At 43.4% G+C, this 13,309-nt stretch overlaps 2 protein-coding genes across 2 annotated transcripts in view; one reads left to right on the top strand and one right to left on the bottom strand.

The window, feature by feature from the left end:
• DNAJC8 (DnaJ heat shock protein family (Hsp40) member C8) overlaps nucleotides 1-6,135 on the bottom strand; it is a 31,717-nt gene extending 25,582 nt beyond the window's left edge. Inside the window, exons 1-2 of the mRNA XM_066269901.1 lie at nucleotides 6,033-6,135; nucleotides 2,720-2,821 (exon numbers count right to left, since the gene is read on the bottom strand). Of these exons, the coding sequence (XP_066125998.1) occupies nucleotides 2,720-2,821; nucleotides 6,033-6,110 (180 nt within the window). The 5' untranslated portion in view covers nucleotides 6,111-6,135. The remainder of the gene's footprint in view (nucleotides 1-2,719; nucleotides 2,822-6,032) is intronic.
• Nucleotides 6,136-9,001: 2,866 nt separating this feature from the next.
• ATP5IF1 (ATP synthase inhibitory factor subunit 1) lies at nucleotides 9,002-11,415 on the top strand. Its single transcript, XM_066265111.1, has 3 exons — nucleotides 9,002-9,161; nucleotides 9,255-9,346; nucleotides 11,148-11,415. Exons 1-3 carry the CDS (start codon nucleotides 9,075-9,077, stop codon nucleotides 11,293-11,295), a joined length of 327 nt encoding a protein of 108 aa, XP_066121208.1. The 5' UTR covers nucleotides 9,002-9,074; the 3' UTR covers nucleotides 11,296-11,415.
• The last annotated feature ends 1,894 nt before the right edge of the window (nucleotides 11,416-13,309 follow it).

Raw genomic sequence — 13,309 nt, 5'->3', positions numbered from 1 at the left:
TGAAGAAACATCAGATTAACTCAAGATGAGAGATATGCTACAAAATAACTGATTTGTAATCTTCAGAGAAGTTAAGGTCACAAAAATCAAGGGAAGACTGAGGGACATTCCAGACTGAAGACTAAAGAGACATGACAACTAAATGTAACTAGATTCTGGACTGGATCTTTTTATGATAAAGGTCATTACTGATACAATTAACAAATTTCAATGGGGTCTGAAGATTATATAGTATACAACGTTTATTTCCTGATTTTGATGTTTATAATGCAGTTCAGTAGGAAATGTTATTTGTAGGAAGAACAAAAAGTATTTTAGGTTGATTGGCCAACAATTGACAACTTAGTTTCAAATAGTACAAAAGTCTTCATCTTGTACTTGCAACCTTTCTGCAAATTTTAAGATTATTTTAAAATAATAAACAATCTTGAAAAATGACTCTTCAGGCCCTGGCCGGTTGGCTCAGCAGTAGAGCGTCAGCCTGGCGTGCGGGGGACCCGGGTTCGATTCCCGACCAGGGCACACAGGAGAAGCGCCCATTTGCTTCTCCACCCCCTCCCCTCCTTCCTCTCTGTCTCTCTCTTCCCCTCCTGCAGCGGAGGCTCCACTGGAGCAAAGTTGGCCTGGGTGCTGAGAATGGCTCTGTGGCCTCTGCCTCAGGCGCTAGAATGGCTCTGATTGCAACAGAGCGACGCCCCAGATGGGCAGAGCATCACCCCCTGGTGGGCGTGCCAGGTGGATCCCAGTTGGGTGCATGCAGGAGTCTGTCTGACTGCCTCCCCGTTTCCAACTTCAGAAAAATACAAAAAAAAAAAGAAAATATTATGTGGAGTGAAATAAGTCAGACACAAAGGACAAAAATTGTATGATTTCACTATACGCGGTACCTAGAATAGGCAAATTCATAGAGAGAAAGCAGAACAGAGGTTACTAGGAGGTGGGGGTAGGAGAAATGGGGAAGGAGTTATTGTTTAACGAATTTGGAGTTTCTGTTTGAAACGATGAAAAAGTTCTGGAAATGGATCATCTGGTGATGATGGTTGTGCAACATTGTAAATGTACTTAATGCCACCAAACTCTACACCTACAACTGGTTAAAATGGTTAATTTTATGTCATGCATATTTAACCACAATAAAAAAGATGTTTTTATAAGTGCTCAATAAGCATTATTTTTGTGAAATGTTAACATTTATTTCTAATTATTTATAATTGTGAACAATTAGAAGCTACTGTAAAAATCCTACAATAAAGGAATATTTTTAAAAGGTTTAATTTATTGATTTGAGTGAGAGAGAGCAAGAGAGAAGGGGGAGTGCGAAGCATCAACTCGTAATAGTCACCTTAACCAGATAAGCCTGGGTTTTCGAACCTGGGACCTCAGCCTTCTAGGTCGACACTTTATCCACTGTGCCACCACAGATCAGGCAGGAATTGTTTAAATAATAATTATAGAAACTTTTAAAAATGTTGTATAAATATATTTTATGTAACAGTGTACTTAAAATAGCATGAATAAATAAATAAAATAGCATAAAGTACAATCCTTTTTTTTTTGTAGTTTCTTTTAAAAAATATTTTATTGATTGATTTTACAGAAAGGAGAGAAAGGGGAGGTGGAACAAAAAGTATCAACTCTTTGTTGCTTCACTTTAGTTGTTCATTGATTGCTTGTTGTATGAGTCTTGACCAGGCAAGCCCGGGATTACGAACCAGCGACCTCAGCATTCCAGGTCTACGCTTTATCCACTGCGCCACCACAGGCCGGGCCCACCTTGTTTTTAAGTAAAACTTTTAAAACAGTTTGACTACAAACAGTAGAGTAGTTATTTCTGTTAGGTAGAATTATACATGATTATTTATTCTTGCTTTCTCTGTATTTCAAATTATAATAAGAAATATGATTTATTGGCCCTGGCCAGTTGGCTCAGCGGTAGAGCGTAGGCCTGGCGTGCGGGGAACCCGGGTTCAATTCCCGGCCAGGGCACATAGGAGAAGCGCCCATTTGCTTCTCCACCCCCACCCCCTCCTTCCTCTCTGTCTCTCTCTTCCCCTCCCGCAGCCAAGGCTCCATTGGAGCAAAGATGGCCCAGGCGCTGGGGATGGCTCCTTGGCCGCTGCCCCAGGCGCTGGAGTGGCTCTGGTCGCGGCAGAGCGATGCCCCGGAGGGGCAAAGCATCGCCCCCTGGTGGGCAGAGCATCGCCCCTGGTGGGCGTGCCGAGTGGATCCCGGTCGGGCGCATGCGGGAGTCTGTCTGACTGTCTCTCCCCATTTCCAGCTTCAGAAAAAAAAAAAAAAAAGAAATATGATTTATTTTATAAAAAAGAAAAGTTTAAAGTTATAAAACTAAAAATGATCTAATATCTTGTGATCATTTTTTGGTAATTGGGATTTTTCATATTATTTTATTGTGGTGAAACAAAAAATGTTAACAAGCAAATTAAATCTAATATCCTAAATTTATCATGGCTAGCTATCCCTTCACATCTGAAAATAAATTCATACATATTTGGGTTGCTTAACAGATGATGAAGGATATTTGATAGGGCAAAACCATCTCATTTTCCTTAACACACTGCTTCTCAGGTTCTGCTCACAATAAAACCAACCAAGTTCAATTTCAAATGTAACACAAATTAGGGGTGCGCTCTGATGTAAGTCTGCCGGCAAGTATGCAAAGCTCCTCATCATGATGCCACAGCAGTATCAGACAACTCACCTCAAATGGATTCAAATTGAAGTAGGAGGAACCAGGACGGGTCAATCTTTCAATCTGATTTTTGGATGTTAAAACTGAATCTCTCTTCTCTATCTGTTTCACCTAAAATAAAAGAAATGAACACTTCATTAGTAAAGCTCAAAAATAAGTTCTGAATTGTCATCTTAAGTTATTCTCTGACATGTTCAGCAAACATTTGCTTGTCTACGTGTGCAAGCTATTTTGCTAACCACTTTGAGGAATAATTACAACAGCTACAATTTGCTGAATTTTAATAATGTGAAAACTTAACATATACTTACTCCTCTCAACAGCCCTATACAGTAGACATTACTATTATATCCATTTCACAGATAAGAAAACTGAGACTTAGAGAAGTTAACTGACTTATTCCCAATTACTCAACTTGGAAAAAAGAATTTTATAATTTTATTCTTAAGAGTTTGATTCCAGAGCAACCATCAAGAGAATTCAAAGTCACATCCACCACCTTCAAAGAGGATCCACTACAATGACAGAAGATGTACTTGTTCACAATTTACTTTTTTTTTTTTTTTTTTTTATTCATTTTGTTTTAGAGAGGAGAGAGAGAGAGAGAGAGAGAGAGAGAGAGAGACAGAAAGAGAGAAGGGAGGGAGGAGATGGAAGCATCAACTCCCATATATGCCTTGACCAGGCAAGCCCAGGTTTTGAACCGGCGACCTCAGCATTTCCAGGTCGACACTTTATCCACTGCGCCACCACAGGTCAGGCCCACAATTTACTTTTTTAAAGAAAAAATACAATTACATTGAAATATGTATTAAAAGCAACATTAAAAAAGTATGTGGGAGGGAGCAAATAACTCTATTTAACTCTCACAGAGTTAGAAAAATTCCTGACCTGAAGACAATGCAAAGGCACCAGGAAAACATCCTTGATGCCACTATCAAGTTGGAATGCCAGTTGGAATAAATGTCTAGCATGTTATTTATCATCTTTATTCCTTTGGCCAAACAAGTTTGGAATTTCCTTTTCCTTTTCTTTTAGTGAAAGAGAGAGAGAGGCAAATAGGAAGGGAGAGATGAGAAGTATCAAGTCATACTAGCGGCACCTTAGTTGTTCATCAATTGCTTTCTCATTGCCCTGGCTGGATAGCTCAGTTGGTAAAAGCATCTGCCTCAATTGCTTTCTCATCTGTGATTACACATCTGTATATCATTTCCTATAGGATACAAGCTCTATGAAATAAAGACAGGATTTTTCTCTCTTGTTCTCAACCACATCTCCAGCACATAAACAGTACACTAGTACATGCCAGGTGCTAAACAAACATTCGTTGAATGATGAAGGGTCCTCCTTTAAGAACTTTCTCTCATGCAAGTCAAACAAACCAGGATTCCTTTTTTTCCTCCTTTTTAAACTAAGTTGGTAAGTGAAACAAGTTCCAAGTGAATTAGGCTTTCAAAAAAAACAAAATATAAAGAATGTGTTAACTTCTGTTTTTGGAATTATTTTATTTTTACTTTTTCTTTGAGAGAGAGAGAGGAAGGGTTCTTTTAAAGGGAGAGCGAGGAAGGGAAAGAGAGAAAAGGGAGAGAGGGAGAGAGAGAGTGGGGAGAAAGGGAGAGGGAGGGAGAGGGAGAGAGGGGGGAGAGGGAGAGAGGGGGGAGAGGGAGAGGGGGGAGAGGGAGAGGGGGGAGAGGGAGAGGGGGGAGAGGGAGGAAGAAGGGGAGAGGGGCAGAAGGGAAGGAGGAGAGAGGGATAGGGAGAACATCAATTTGTTCCAATATGTGCCCTGACCCGGGATCCAACACACAACCTTTGCGTGCAGGGATGACATTCTGACCAACCAAGCTATCCGGCCAGGGGGCTCTTTTCCATTCTTATTTTATATTTTTATTTTGTATTTTTGTATTTTTCTGAAGTTGGAAACGGGGAGGCAGTCAGACAGACTCCTGTATGCGCCAGACTGGGATCCACCCAGCACACCCACCAGGGGGCGATGCTTTGCCCATCTGGGGCATTGCTCTGTTGCAACCAGAACCATTCTAGCGCCTGAGGCAGAGGCCACAGAGCCATCCTCAGCACCCAGGCCAACTTTGCTCCAATGGAGCCTTGGCTGCAGAAGGGGAAGAGAGAGACAGAGAGGAAGGAGAAGGGGAGGGGTGGAGAAGCAGATGGGTGCTTCTCCTGTGTGCCCTGGCCGGGAATCGAACCCAGGACTCCTGCACGCCAGGCCGACGCTCTACCACTGAGCCAACCGGCCAGGGCCTACTTTTCCATTTTTAAATGTAGTATTTTGGAGAAACTACTATGTAACACACACTATTTCAAATACAAGAGAAAAGATGAATGTGATACAGTGCTTCACTCTGAGGAGCTCACAGCCTGGGGAGGAGTAATTCCATTCCTCAAATCCATGCCAACTTAAAGAGCTCCATCTTCAGCCTTGTCTTAAATGCTTCTACCTATGAAACCCTTTCTTATACATAATTCTATTAACACTCACAAAAAATCACTTTAATATTAACTCGTTTTACAGACATGGAAACAAGATTTACAAAATCAATGCCTTGAAAGAATTCAATCACAGTCAACTTAAGTGCCATGCACGAATCCAACCCAAAGTCCTCTTGACTCCAAATGGCATGTTTCTCTTTCATTTAATCACTCATTAATTTACTCAAAAAATATTTACTCAGTAGCCATATGTAGCAGGCGCTGGAAATGTGACTGTAATGGAGGCTCAGACCAAACTCCTGTCCTAACATGACAATCAGGATGTTACCTGCTATAAGATCTGTAAAAAATTATTTCACTTCCCTAAACGTCAGGTTTGTCATCTGTAAAATGGAGATAATGCCTACCTGGCATGATGCATAGTGCCTGGCATTCGCGAATAGCAGGAAATAATAACTAATATAACTCACTGCAGAGAATTAAGTAGAGAGTACTTCTGTTTAAAATAAAAGCGGGGGCCAGGATGGTTAAATCGGGAGGCCAGCCTCTTTGCCAGCCCATGCCAGCCCGTTGCTAGCCCTGGACGCCGCAGACTTGAGGAACTCTGCGCGCGCCAAGGCAATTCGTTGGCCAGACTCACTGCCTACCCGCAGACATCGGACCCCGGACTCTCTTCGTTGCCCAGAGGACATCCCAGCAGCTATCAGGGAGATACGCTCACACACACCCCCCCAAGCCTTGGGCCGCCCCAAAGGCCAGACAGGACAAGCCGCCCAATGGCCCGGGTCAAGAGGACTCCTGCCTTAGCCCGCTGAGAGAGTAGGTCCAGGCGGGGTCGCCCCAGTGCCACTAATCATCCCTCATAGTTCACCTCACTGTAGAAGGTCATAAATGCCTCCTCTGTGCTGCCTCCGCCTGCCGAAGCACCGCTCTCCCCTGAAGCCGCCATTTCCCCGGGCCAGCCACCACGTGACTCTTCTGCGCAGGCGCAGCCCGCAAGATTCTTACAGCCCCGCCCCCAGCCCCGCCTCTTTCCCTTGCGACCCTTAAAGGGCTCAGAGCCCAGGCAGATACCGCTAGTTAAGAACTCTTTTTATGACATACAATTAATTTTTTAACTTAAAGTAACCATTTTAAAGTGAATAACTCACTCACCTTTAGTACTTTCACTGTGTTGTGCAACCACCACTTCTATCTAGTTCCAAAACAGTTTCATCATCCCTAAAGGATCCTGGCACCAATTACTCCTTCTTCCCATTCTCCCTAATTCTCAACCCCTGACAACTAATCTGTGTTCTGTCTCTATAGATTTACCTATTCTGGACATTTCATATAAATGCAGACATAAAATATGTGACCTTTTGTGTCTGCCTTCTTTCACTTACCATGTTTTCAAGGTTCATCTGCAGTGATTCTCAAACTTTTTGAAGTCAGGGCGCATTTAAAATCCTACAAATAATTGTAGGTGCACTATATACAAATTTCTGAGAAATATGTTATAATAATTAAGTCAAATATTAAAGAAAATTATATAAAAGTCCAAGCGTACTTTTATGGTAATTAAACAAAATAAATAAGACAAAATTAAATTTATTCTGACATTAAAAAATATTTTTCTTTTGGGCCCTGGCCAGTTGGCTCAGTGGTAGAGCGTCGGCTTGGCGAGCAGAAGTCCCGGGTTCGATTCCTGGCCAGGGCACACAGGAGAAGTGCCCATTTGCTTCTGCCCATTTGCTTCTCCACCCCTCCCCCTCTCCTTCCTCTCTGTCTCTCTCTTCCCCTCCCGCAGCCAAGGCTCCATTGGAGCAAAGATGGCCGGGGCGCTGGGGATGGCTCCTTGGCCTCTGCCCCAGGCGCTAGAGTGGCTCTGGTCCCGACAGGGCGACGCCCCCGGAGGGGCAGAGCATCGCCCCCTGGTGGGCAGAGCATCGCCCCCTGGTGGGTGTGCCGGGTGGATCCCGGTCGGACGCATGCGGGAGTCTGTCTGACTGTCTCTCCCCGTTTCTAGCTTCAGAAAAAATACAAAAATATATATATTTTTTTCTTTTGAGTTATGCTTTTTAGAATTTGTAAAAAAGAGGGGTTAAAAAATTTAAAAAACGACAAAAAAGTTATATATAGATACATTCTTAGTAAGATTTAGTAAATTCAGCAGGTCCCAGCGCGAATGTGTTAAGTTTTTCATTCTTGTGTTTATGAGAAACAAGAGCCTGATGTGTCCTAGCAATTTCTTCAACGTTTGGGCATATATTTGAAAGGCAAACTCTCATTTCCTCATCAATACATTGAAGAATTCCTCTCTTTTTACTCTTACTTGTGTTGAGTGCAGAAAATCCCCACCATACATACCATCTTAACTTTACACCAAACAAAGGATAGAAGAAACTTGCCTCCTGTCTTTCCAGGGAACATGAGTAGTGTAAACAATCCAGCACCACAGCTTAACAGCCTTTTGGAACCTAACCAGGCAAGTGAGGTGAGGGTTGGGCAGACTGTCAGCTTACAGCCAATTCCCCACACCTCTGTCCCCCAAAAGTCTAAACTCCAAAAACCCTATTGGTTCTTTGGTCCCCAACAGGTACATATTTCTCTGGAATACCATAGAGCGCACCTGGAAATCTTCTAGGGCACACCAGTGCGCCCTGGCACACACCTTTGAGAACCTCTGATCTAAGTAAGGTACTGCATATATTATTATTATTTTGTTACTTTTTATGGTTGAATAATATTTCACTGTTTTGTATGTATATAGCACAATTTGTTTATTCATTCATCAGTTGATGGACATTTGGGTTGTTTCATCTTTTGGCTATTGTGCTAATAGTGCTGCTATGAACATACAAGTACATGTAGTTTTTTGAGTACCAGTTTTCAATTTGGGGGTATATAACAAATACCTAAAGTAAAATTGTTGTCATGTGAATTCTATATTTAATTTTTTGAGCAACTGCCCAACTGCTTTCCACAGCAGCTGAAATATTTTACATTCCCACCAGCAGCGTACAAGGGTTACAATTTCTCCACATCCTCACCAACACTTGCTATTTTCCGTTTTTTTTATTATAGCCATCCTAGTGCCTAGGTGAATCTTTTGCAGAAACTCATCAAGACTCTCCACTGGATGCCCAGCCTAAGAGATAATCAAGAAATAGCAATATCTGCCTGACCAGTGGCGGTGCAGTGGATAGACCATCAACCTGGAATGCTGAAGTCACCAGTCGGAAACCTGGCTCTTATGGGCTTGAGTGTGGGCTCAGTGGTTTGAGAAGCAATGAGGTGATGCTTCTCTCTTTCTCTTAAAAAAAGAAATAGCAATACCAGAGAAATAAAAAGTTTCTGAAACTGGAATGGTACTGAAAGGGCATTTAGAAACACCAAATTATCAATAGGTAGTTGGGTGGGGGCGGGGGTCGCGGGGAAGGGAACAACCTTGGTACCTATTATCCATGGGAAACTCTAACCGTTTGAGCTATCCAGCCAGAGCCTCCTTATTTTTTAAATCGTATTATTCTTATAGCATCTTACTGACGCAGGCGGGCTAGGAAATGGAAGGCTTTCTTTGGGTGTTTAATAATAACAACTTTAGGCTTGGAATCGTGAGATGGGACTAGCTCGGTGCTTCATCCTGATGGCTTCTAACCCTCCTCTTGCCCCTCCCTTCCAACCTCCTCCATTACTATTTCCCAATCCTTTGGCCCCAGGGACCTTGCGAGGGGTTGGCTAAGAAAAGGCCCGCCTCCTGTTCAAGATTCGCTGCGAACTACAGAAAGCCCGCTTCCTCCCATCCATCATTCGCTCCTCCCTAATTCATCCCGCCTCCCCATCAAAAAGATTGGCTGCTGGCTATCAGCGCCGTTTGCGCCTGCCAGGAGTCTGCACCTTGTGCGTCTGGAGCTGTACGGCACTGACAACGATGGCAGTCACTACGTTGGCGGTGCGGATGCAGCTCGGTGTGTGGGGCGTGAGGGTCATGCAAGCCCGAGGCTTCGCCTCCGAACCGGTATGCCCGCGGCAGTGTCCGCTGCCCCACCCCTGATCGTGGATGCCTTCTTCCCCTCCACACCTTTACCAATGTCCGTATTTCTCTCCGCAGCCACACGGTATCCAGGCCAGCTCGGGCTCGGTCAGGGAGGCCGGTGGGGCCTTCGGAAAAAAAGAGCAGGCTGAAGAGGAACGATATTTCCGGTGAGGACCACGGGGTCTCGAGGCCAGCCCTAAATCTCAGACCCTTCCAGGCCTTCTGGTATATCCAGTCGCCCTCCCCACACCTCCCGGGTGCCATGGGATGCCCCATCCCCCAACAGAACTCAGGTCCTGTAACGCATTACACCTCTCTCCCAGTGTCCTGCTGAGTAGTCCCAGGCCCCCGAGCCAAGCCATTTCCACCTGCACGTCTCCAGGACTTTCAAATCACGGCCTATCTCTTCCCAAATCATTTACCATCCCCATCCTTGGAGTTGTCCCCTGTCATACAAAATGGCCCTAGATTCTTTGCATTGTCTACGTCCAACAGCCCAATATTTGCAAACCCTCTGAGACCAACTTCCTCGGCCACCACCCATCACTCCTCTACGCTGTTTTCTCCTCCACATGCTTTAGCTTTGCTAGCCCCCAATGGATGGATCCCCTGACTCTTCAGACCTGTCTGCCATTCCTAGACCTCCAGAAGTCTCCAACTTGGCCAGAGAGATTGGGTCTTGGGAGCTGGGTGATCCTGGTTGGAACGTCTCTTCTTCACTTCCTGGAGACTTTCGCCCAGCTCCGCCCAGCTGGAAAGATTTCACTCACTCCTACTAATATGGAGTGGAGAGGGCTTGGCCTCTATTTACATTTTTACCAACCCTGAGTTATCTTTTACTGACTTCTCAGCACAGTGGTAGCAGCATAGAACTGATCTCCTTTATGCCTCTCTTTTGGCTTATCTTTTCACTTCAGCCTCTTTTGCTCACTCTTAAAAATCATCACCATTGCACCTGCCGTACCAGAAAGCCAAAGTTCAGCCCTTAGATACCATCTGATTGGGCCTACTGCATTTTACCGTTAAGTAAAGCTGGTTCCTAAATGTGGCAGAACCAACATCTGAATCGTTTCTTATTGAGATCTAAATTGGTCTGCCAAGTACTGCCCATACAAGTGGACTCTACTTTTCCCACCCTTTCCAGTGGGCCATTTGTTTCTCTAGGCAAAGAAAGCTGTGGATAAATTAGGATAGATTGCAGATATTTGTAACTGTAACCGTTTGTCTACCTCCCCCCCCCTTTTTTTTTTGTATTTTTCTGAAGCTGGAAACTGGTGAGGCAGTCAGACAGACTCCCGCCTGTGCCCGACCAGGATCCACCCAGCATGCCCACCAGGGGGCGATGCTTTGCCCATCTGGGGCGTTGCTCTGTTGCAACCAGGGCCATTCTAGCGCCTAAGGCAGAGGCCATAGAGCCATCCTCAGCGCCCGGGCCAACTTTGCTCCAATGGAGCCTTGGCTGCAGGAGGGGAAGAGAGAGAGAGGAAGGAGAGGGGGAGGGGTAGAGAAGCAGATGGGCGCTTCTCCTGTGTACCCTGGCCAGGAGTTGAACCCAGGACTCTTATACGCCAAGCCAATGCTCTACCACTGAGCCGACCGGCCAGGGCCTTACCTCCGCCTTTTATTTCCCCAAAAAGGGATTCTGTTTTCTTGGTTACTCCTCTAATAAGGTATTGGGGACTTACATCATATCACTCCTCTCTGGAGTTTTCTACTCTAAAAAGGAATATAAAAGGAATAGCTCCTGAATGAACTACCAGGAAAATGGAATCATTTTGGTTATCTTTAAAGAAGGATATATCTTAAAATGGAATGTTCTTTCACTAGTGGAGCTTGAGGTAGGAGGGGATGATGAGCCAGACTCCCATTAGATTGAGACTCCTTTGTCTTAGGTATTGCAGGTTATACTTAAAGATCTCTTTGGGGTGACTAGTTAGGATTAAACCCAAAACCCTTGTGTACTTGCAGAGCACGGACTAAAGAACAACTGGCAGCCTTGAAGAAACACCATGAAGATGAGATCACTCATCATGCAAAGGAGATTGAGCGTCTGCAGAAAGAAATTGAGCGGCACAAGCAGAACATCAAGAAACTAAAACAAAATGCTGATGATTAAGTGCGTAGAGTTTCCCATAGAATGGCTACATATTGCCCTCTTCTATGAAGACACAGTTCTGGTAATTAATTAATATCAATCTGTACTGCCAACAGAGTATAATAAATTGTCATCAGTGAACTGTGTCTAATGCCTTCTACCATTTGGAGAGGGGTAGGGGGACACTACTGGACTGCTAAAATGAATCAGACAGGGAACGTGCAATAGGGAGCTTGAAGACAAAGCATAGTATGATAAGTGCTATGTCACATGGAGGGTGTGGGGGAAGGCAGGTATGACATAGAAAAAGGCCCCTTTTCTTGTCTGATATTCAGAGGCTCAGAGAAAGCTTCTTGAAGGATAAACACTAATCCAAGGTCAAGAGCATCCTGGAAAACATTAATAATTGCTTAAATGCTATAATTCAAGGCACCATCACTATCTTTTGCATTTATTAAATGGATAAGAGAACTCACATGAACTAGTTATCTTTGTTCTAACTATCTGTGCAAATTGAGAGAACTGGAATTAGAAGTTACGTATTGCCTACAGTTAGTAAAATGGAGCAGATATTTGGCATCTAGGTTTTTTGACTCCTAATCCAAGTCTATTAATAGCAGAGAATCAGAATTACACCTTAGGTTACATTTTGCTTCGCCAAGTGTGCTCTTGATGCAAATTAGACTTCAAGGCCTTGTTTAAATAAGTTACGGTAGTTACACAAACTAGTTGTATGACTCCTCTAGGGAGATAAAGATTGTGATATTTTGGGCCATTTGTAAGACCTTTTCAATTCAATGGTTAATAGATCATTTGCCCCAGAATTATGATGAATCATCTGATGCAAGACCCTATAACCTATACACAAAGGCCTTCAGGGCCACTGAATGATAAAACCTTGGACAAGTTATTGACCCTGCCCTTGCAGACAAGACAGTAGATGTTTTTAAAACACTTGTCCATGATGCTGCTGATGGAATGTTTGTAGACAGTCCTGAGGTATGAGTGCTGAGATTCAAGTGGCCAGCAACAAAATAACCTCAAACATAAGTAAAGGAAATAATCTTGCTAAGTCAACATGCTTTTATTTTTAGATTTTTTTATTTATTGATATTAGAGAGAGAGAGAGAGAGAAAATAGGATGGGGAGCGAGAAGCAGTGGCTTCTCATATGTGCCTTGACCAGGTAAGCCTCAGGGTTCGAACTGGCGACTTCAACACTCCAGGTCAACACTATCCACTGCGCCTCTGCAGGTCAGACACATGCGTTTTTCTTTTTAACTTTACAACAGTTCAAAATATGAAACATAAATTAGTTGAGGAACAAGTAACAAATATCTCCCATTTTGTATTTATTTTTTATCAAAAGAAGTAAAAAGGCATACAAAATCCCCTAAGTTTTAGATGATAATGTTTTTATGACTTGCAATCAACAACTGCCTTATTAGGAATGACATTCTTGAATTGATTCCCTAATAGGGGTATACCATCTGCTCGTGACTGTGTTTTTAATAAAAGTCTAATGGTGATTGAATAAAGCAAGCAAAAAGTTGAAACTTTAAAATGAAGATGAAGAATCATAAACTTGAATTCTTAAAAAGGTAAAATGAACAATTTTTGGAGCAGCCTAATTTAAGTATCAAATATCCACAATCCAGTAGCATCTGGGAACTTACTAGAAATGGAAATTTGGCCCCAGCGAGTTGGCTACTCCTACTCGCTCTCTTCCTCTCACAGCCAGTGGCTTTACTGGTTGGAGTGTCCTAATAGCACCTTTGATTGAACTTCAGCACCAGACAGGGCTTGCTGGGTGGATCCGGTTGGGACGCGCATAGGAGTCTGTCTCTACATCCCCTCCGCTCACTTAAAATTTAAAAAAAAAAAAAGTCAAAAAGAAAATAAAGAAATGGAAATTCTCAGGCCATATCACAGACCTGAAACTGAGGTGAGACCCAGCAATCTAGTTTTGTGGGGGGTTTTTAATGGATTTTAGAGAGAAGAAAGAGAGAGATACCAGTTTGTTGTTCCACTCATTC

The sequence above is a fragment of the Saccopteryx bilineata genome, chromosome 3, assembly GCF_036850765.1.
Source record: "Saccopteryx bilineata isolate mSacBil1 chromosome 3, mSacBil1_pri_phased_curated, whole genome shotgun sequence".
NCBI lineage: Eukaryota > Metazoa > Chordata > Mammalia > Chiroptera > Emballonuridae > Saccopteryx > Saccopteryx bilineata.
Note: the sequence above shows the minus strand (reverse complement) of the source record. Positions and strands in the feature narration are given on the sequence as shown.

Bases quoted from the DNA above. Each gene is read 5' to 3' on its own strand.
- ATP5IF1 (XM_066265111.1), top strand. From the start codon at position 9,075: ATGGCAGTCACTACGTTGGCGGTGCGGATGCAGCTCGGTGTGTGGGGC. The intron at 9,162-9,254 runs GTATGCCCGCGG...TTCTCTCCGCAG, and splicing joins GAGGCTTCGCCTCCGAACCG to CCACACGGTATCCAGGCCAG. The intron at 9,347-11,147 runs GTGAGGACCACG...GTGTACTTGCAG, and splicing joins GAAGAGGAACGATATTTCCG to AGCACGGACTAAAGAACAAC.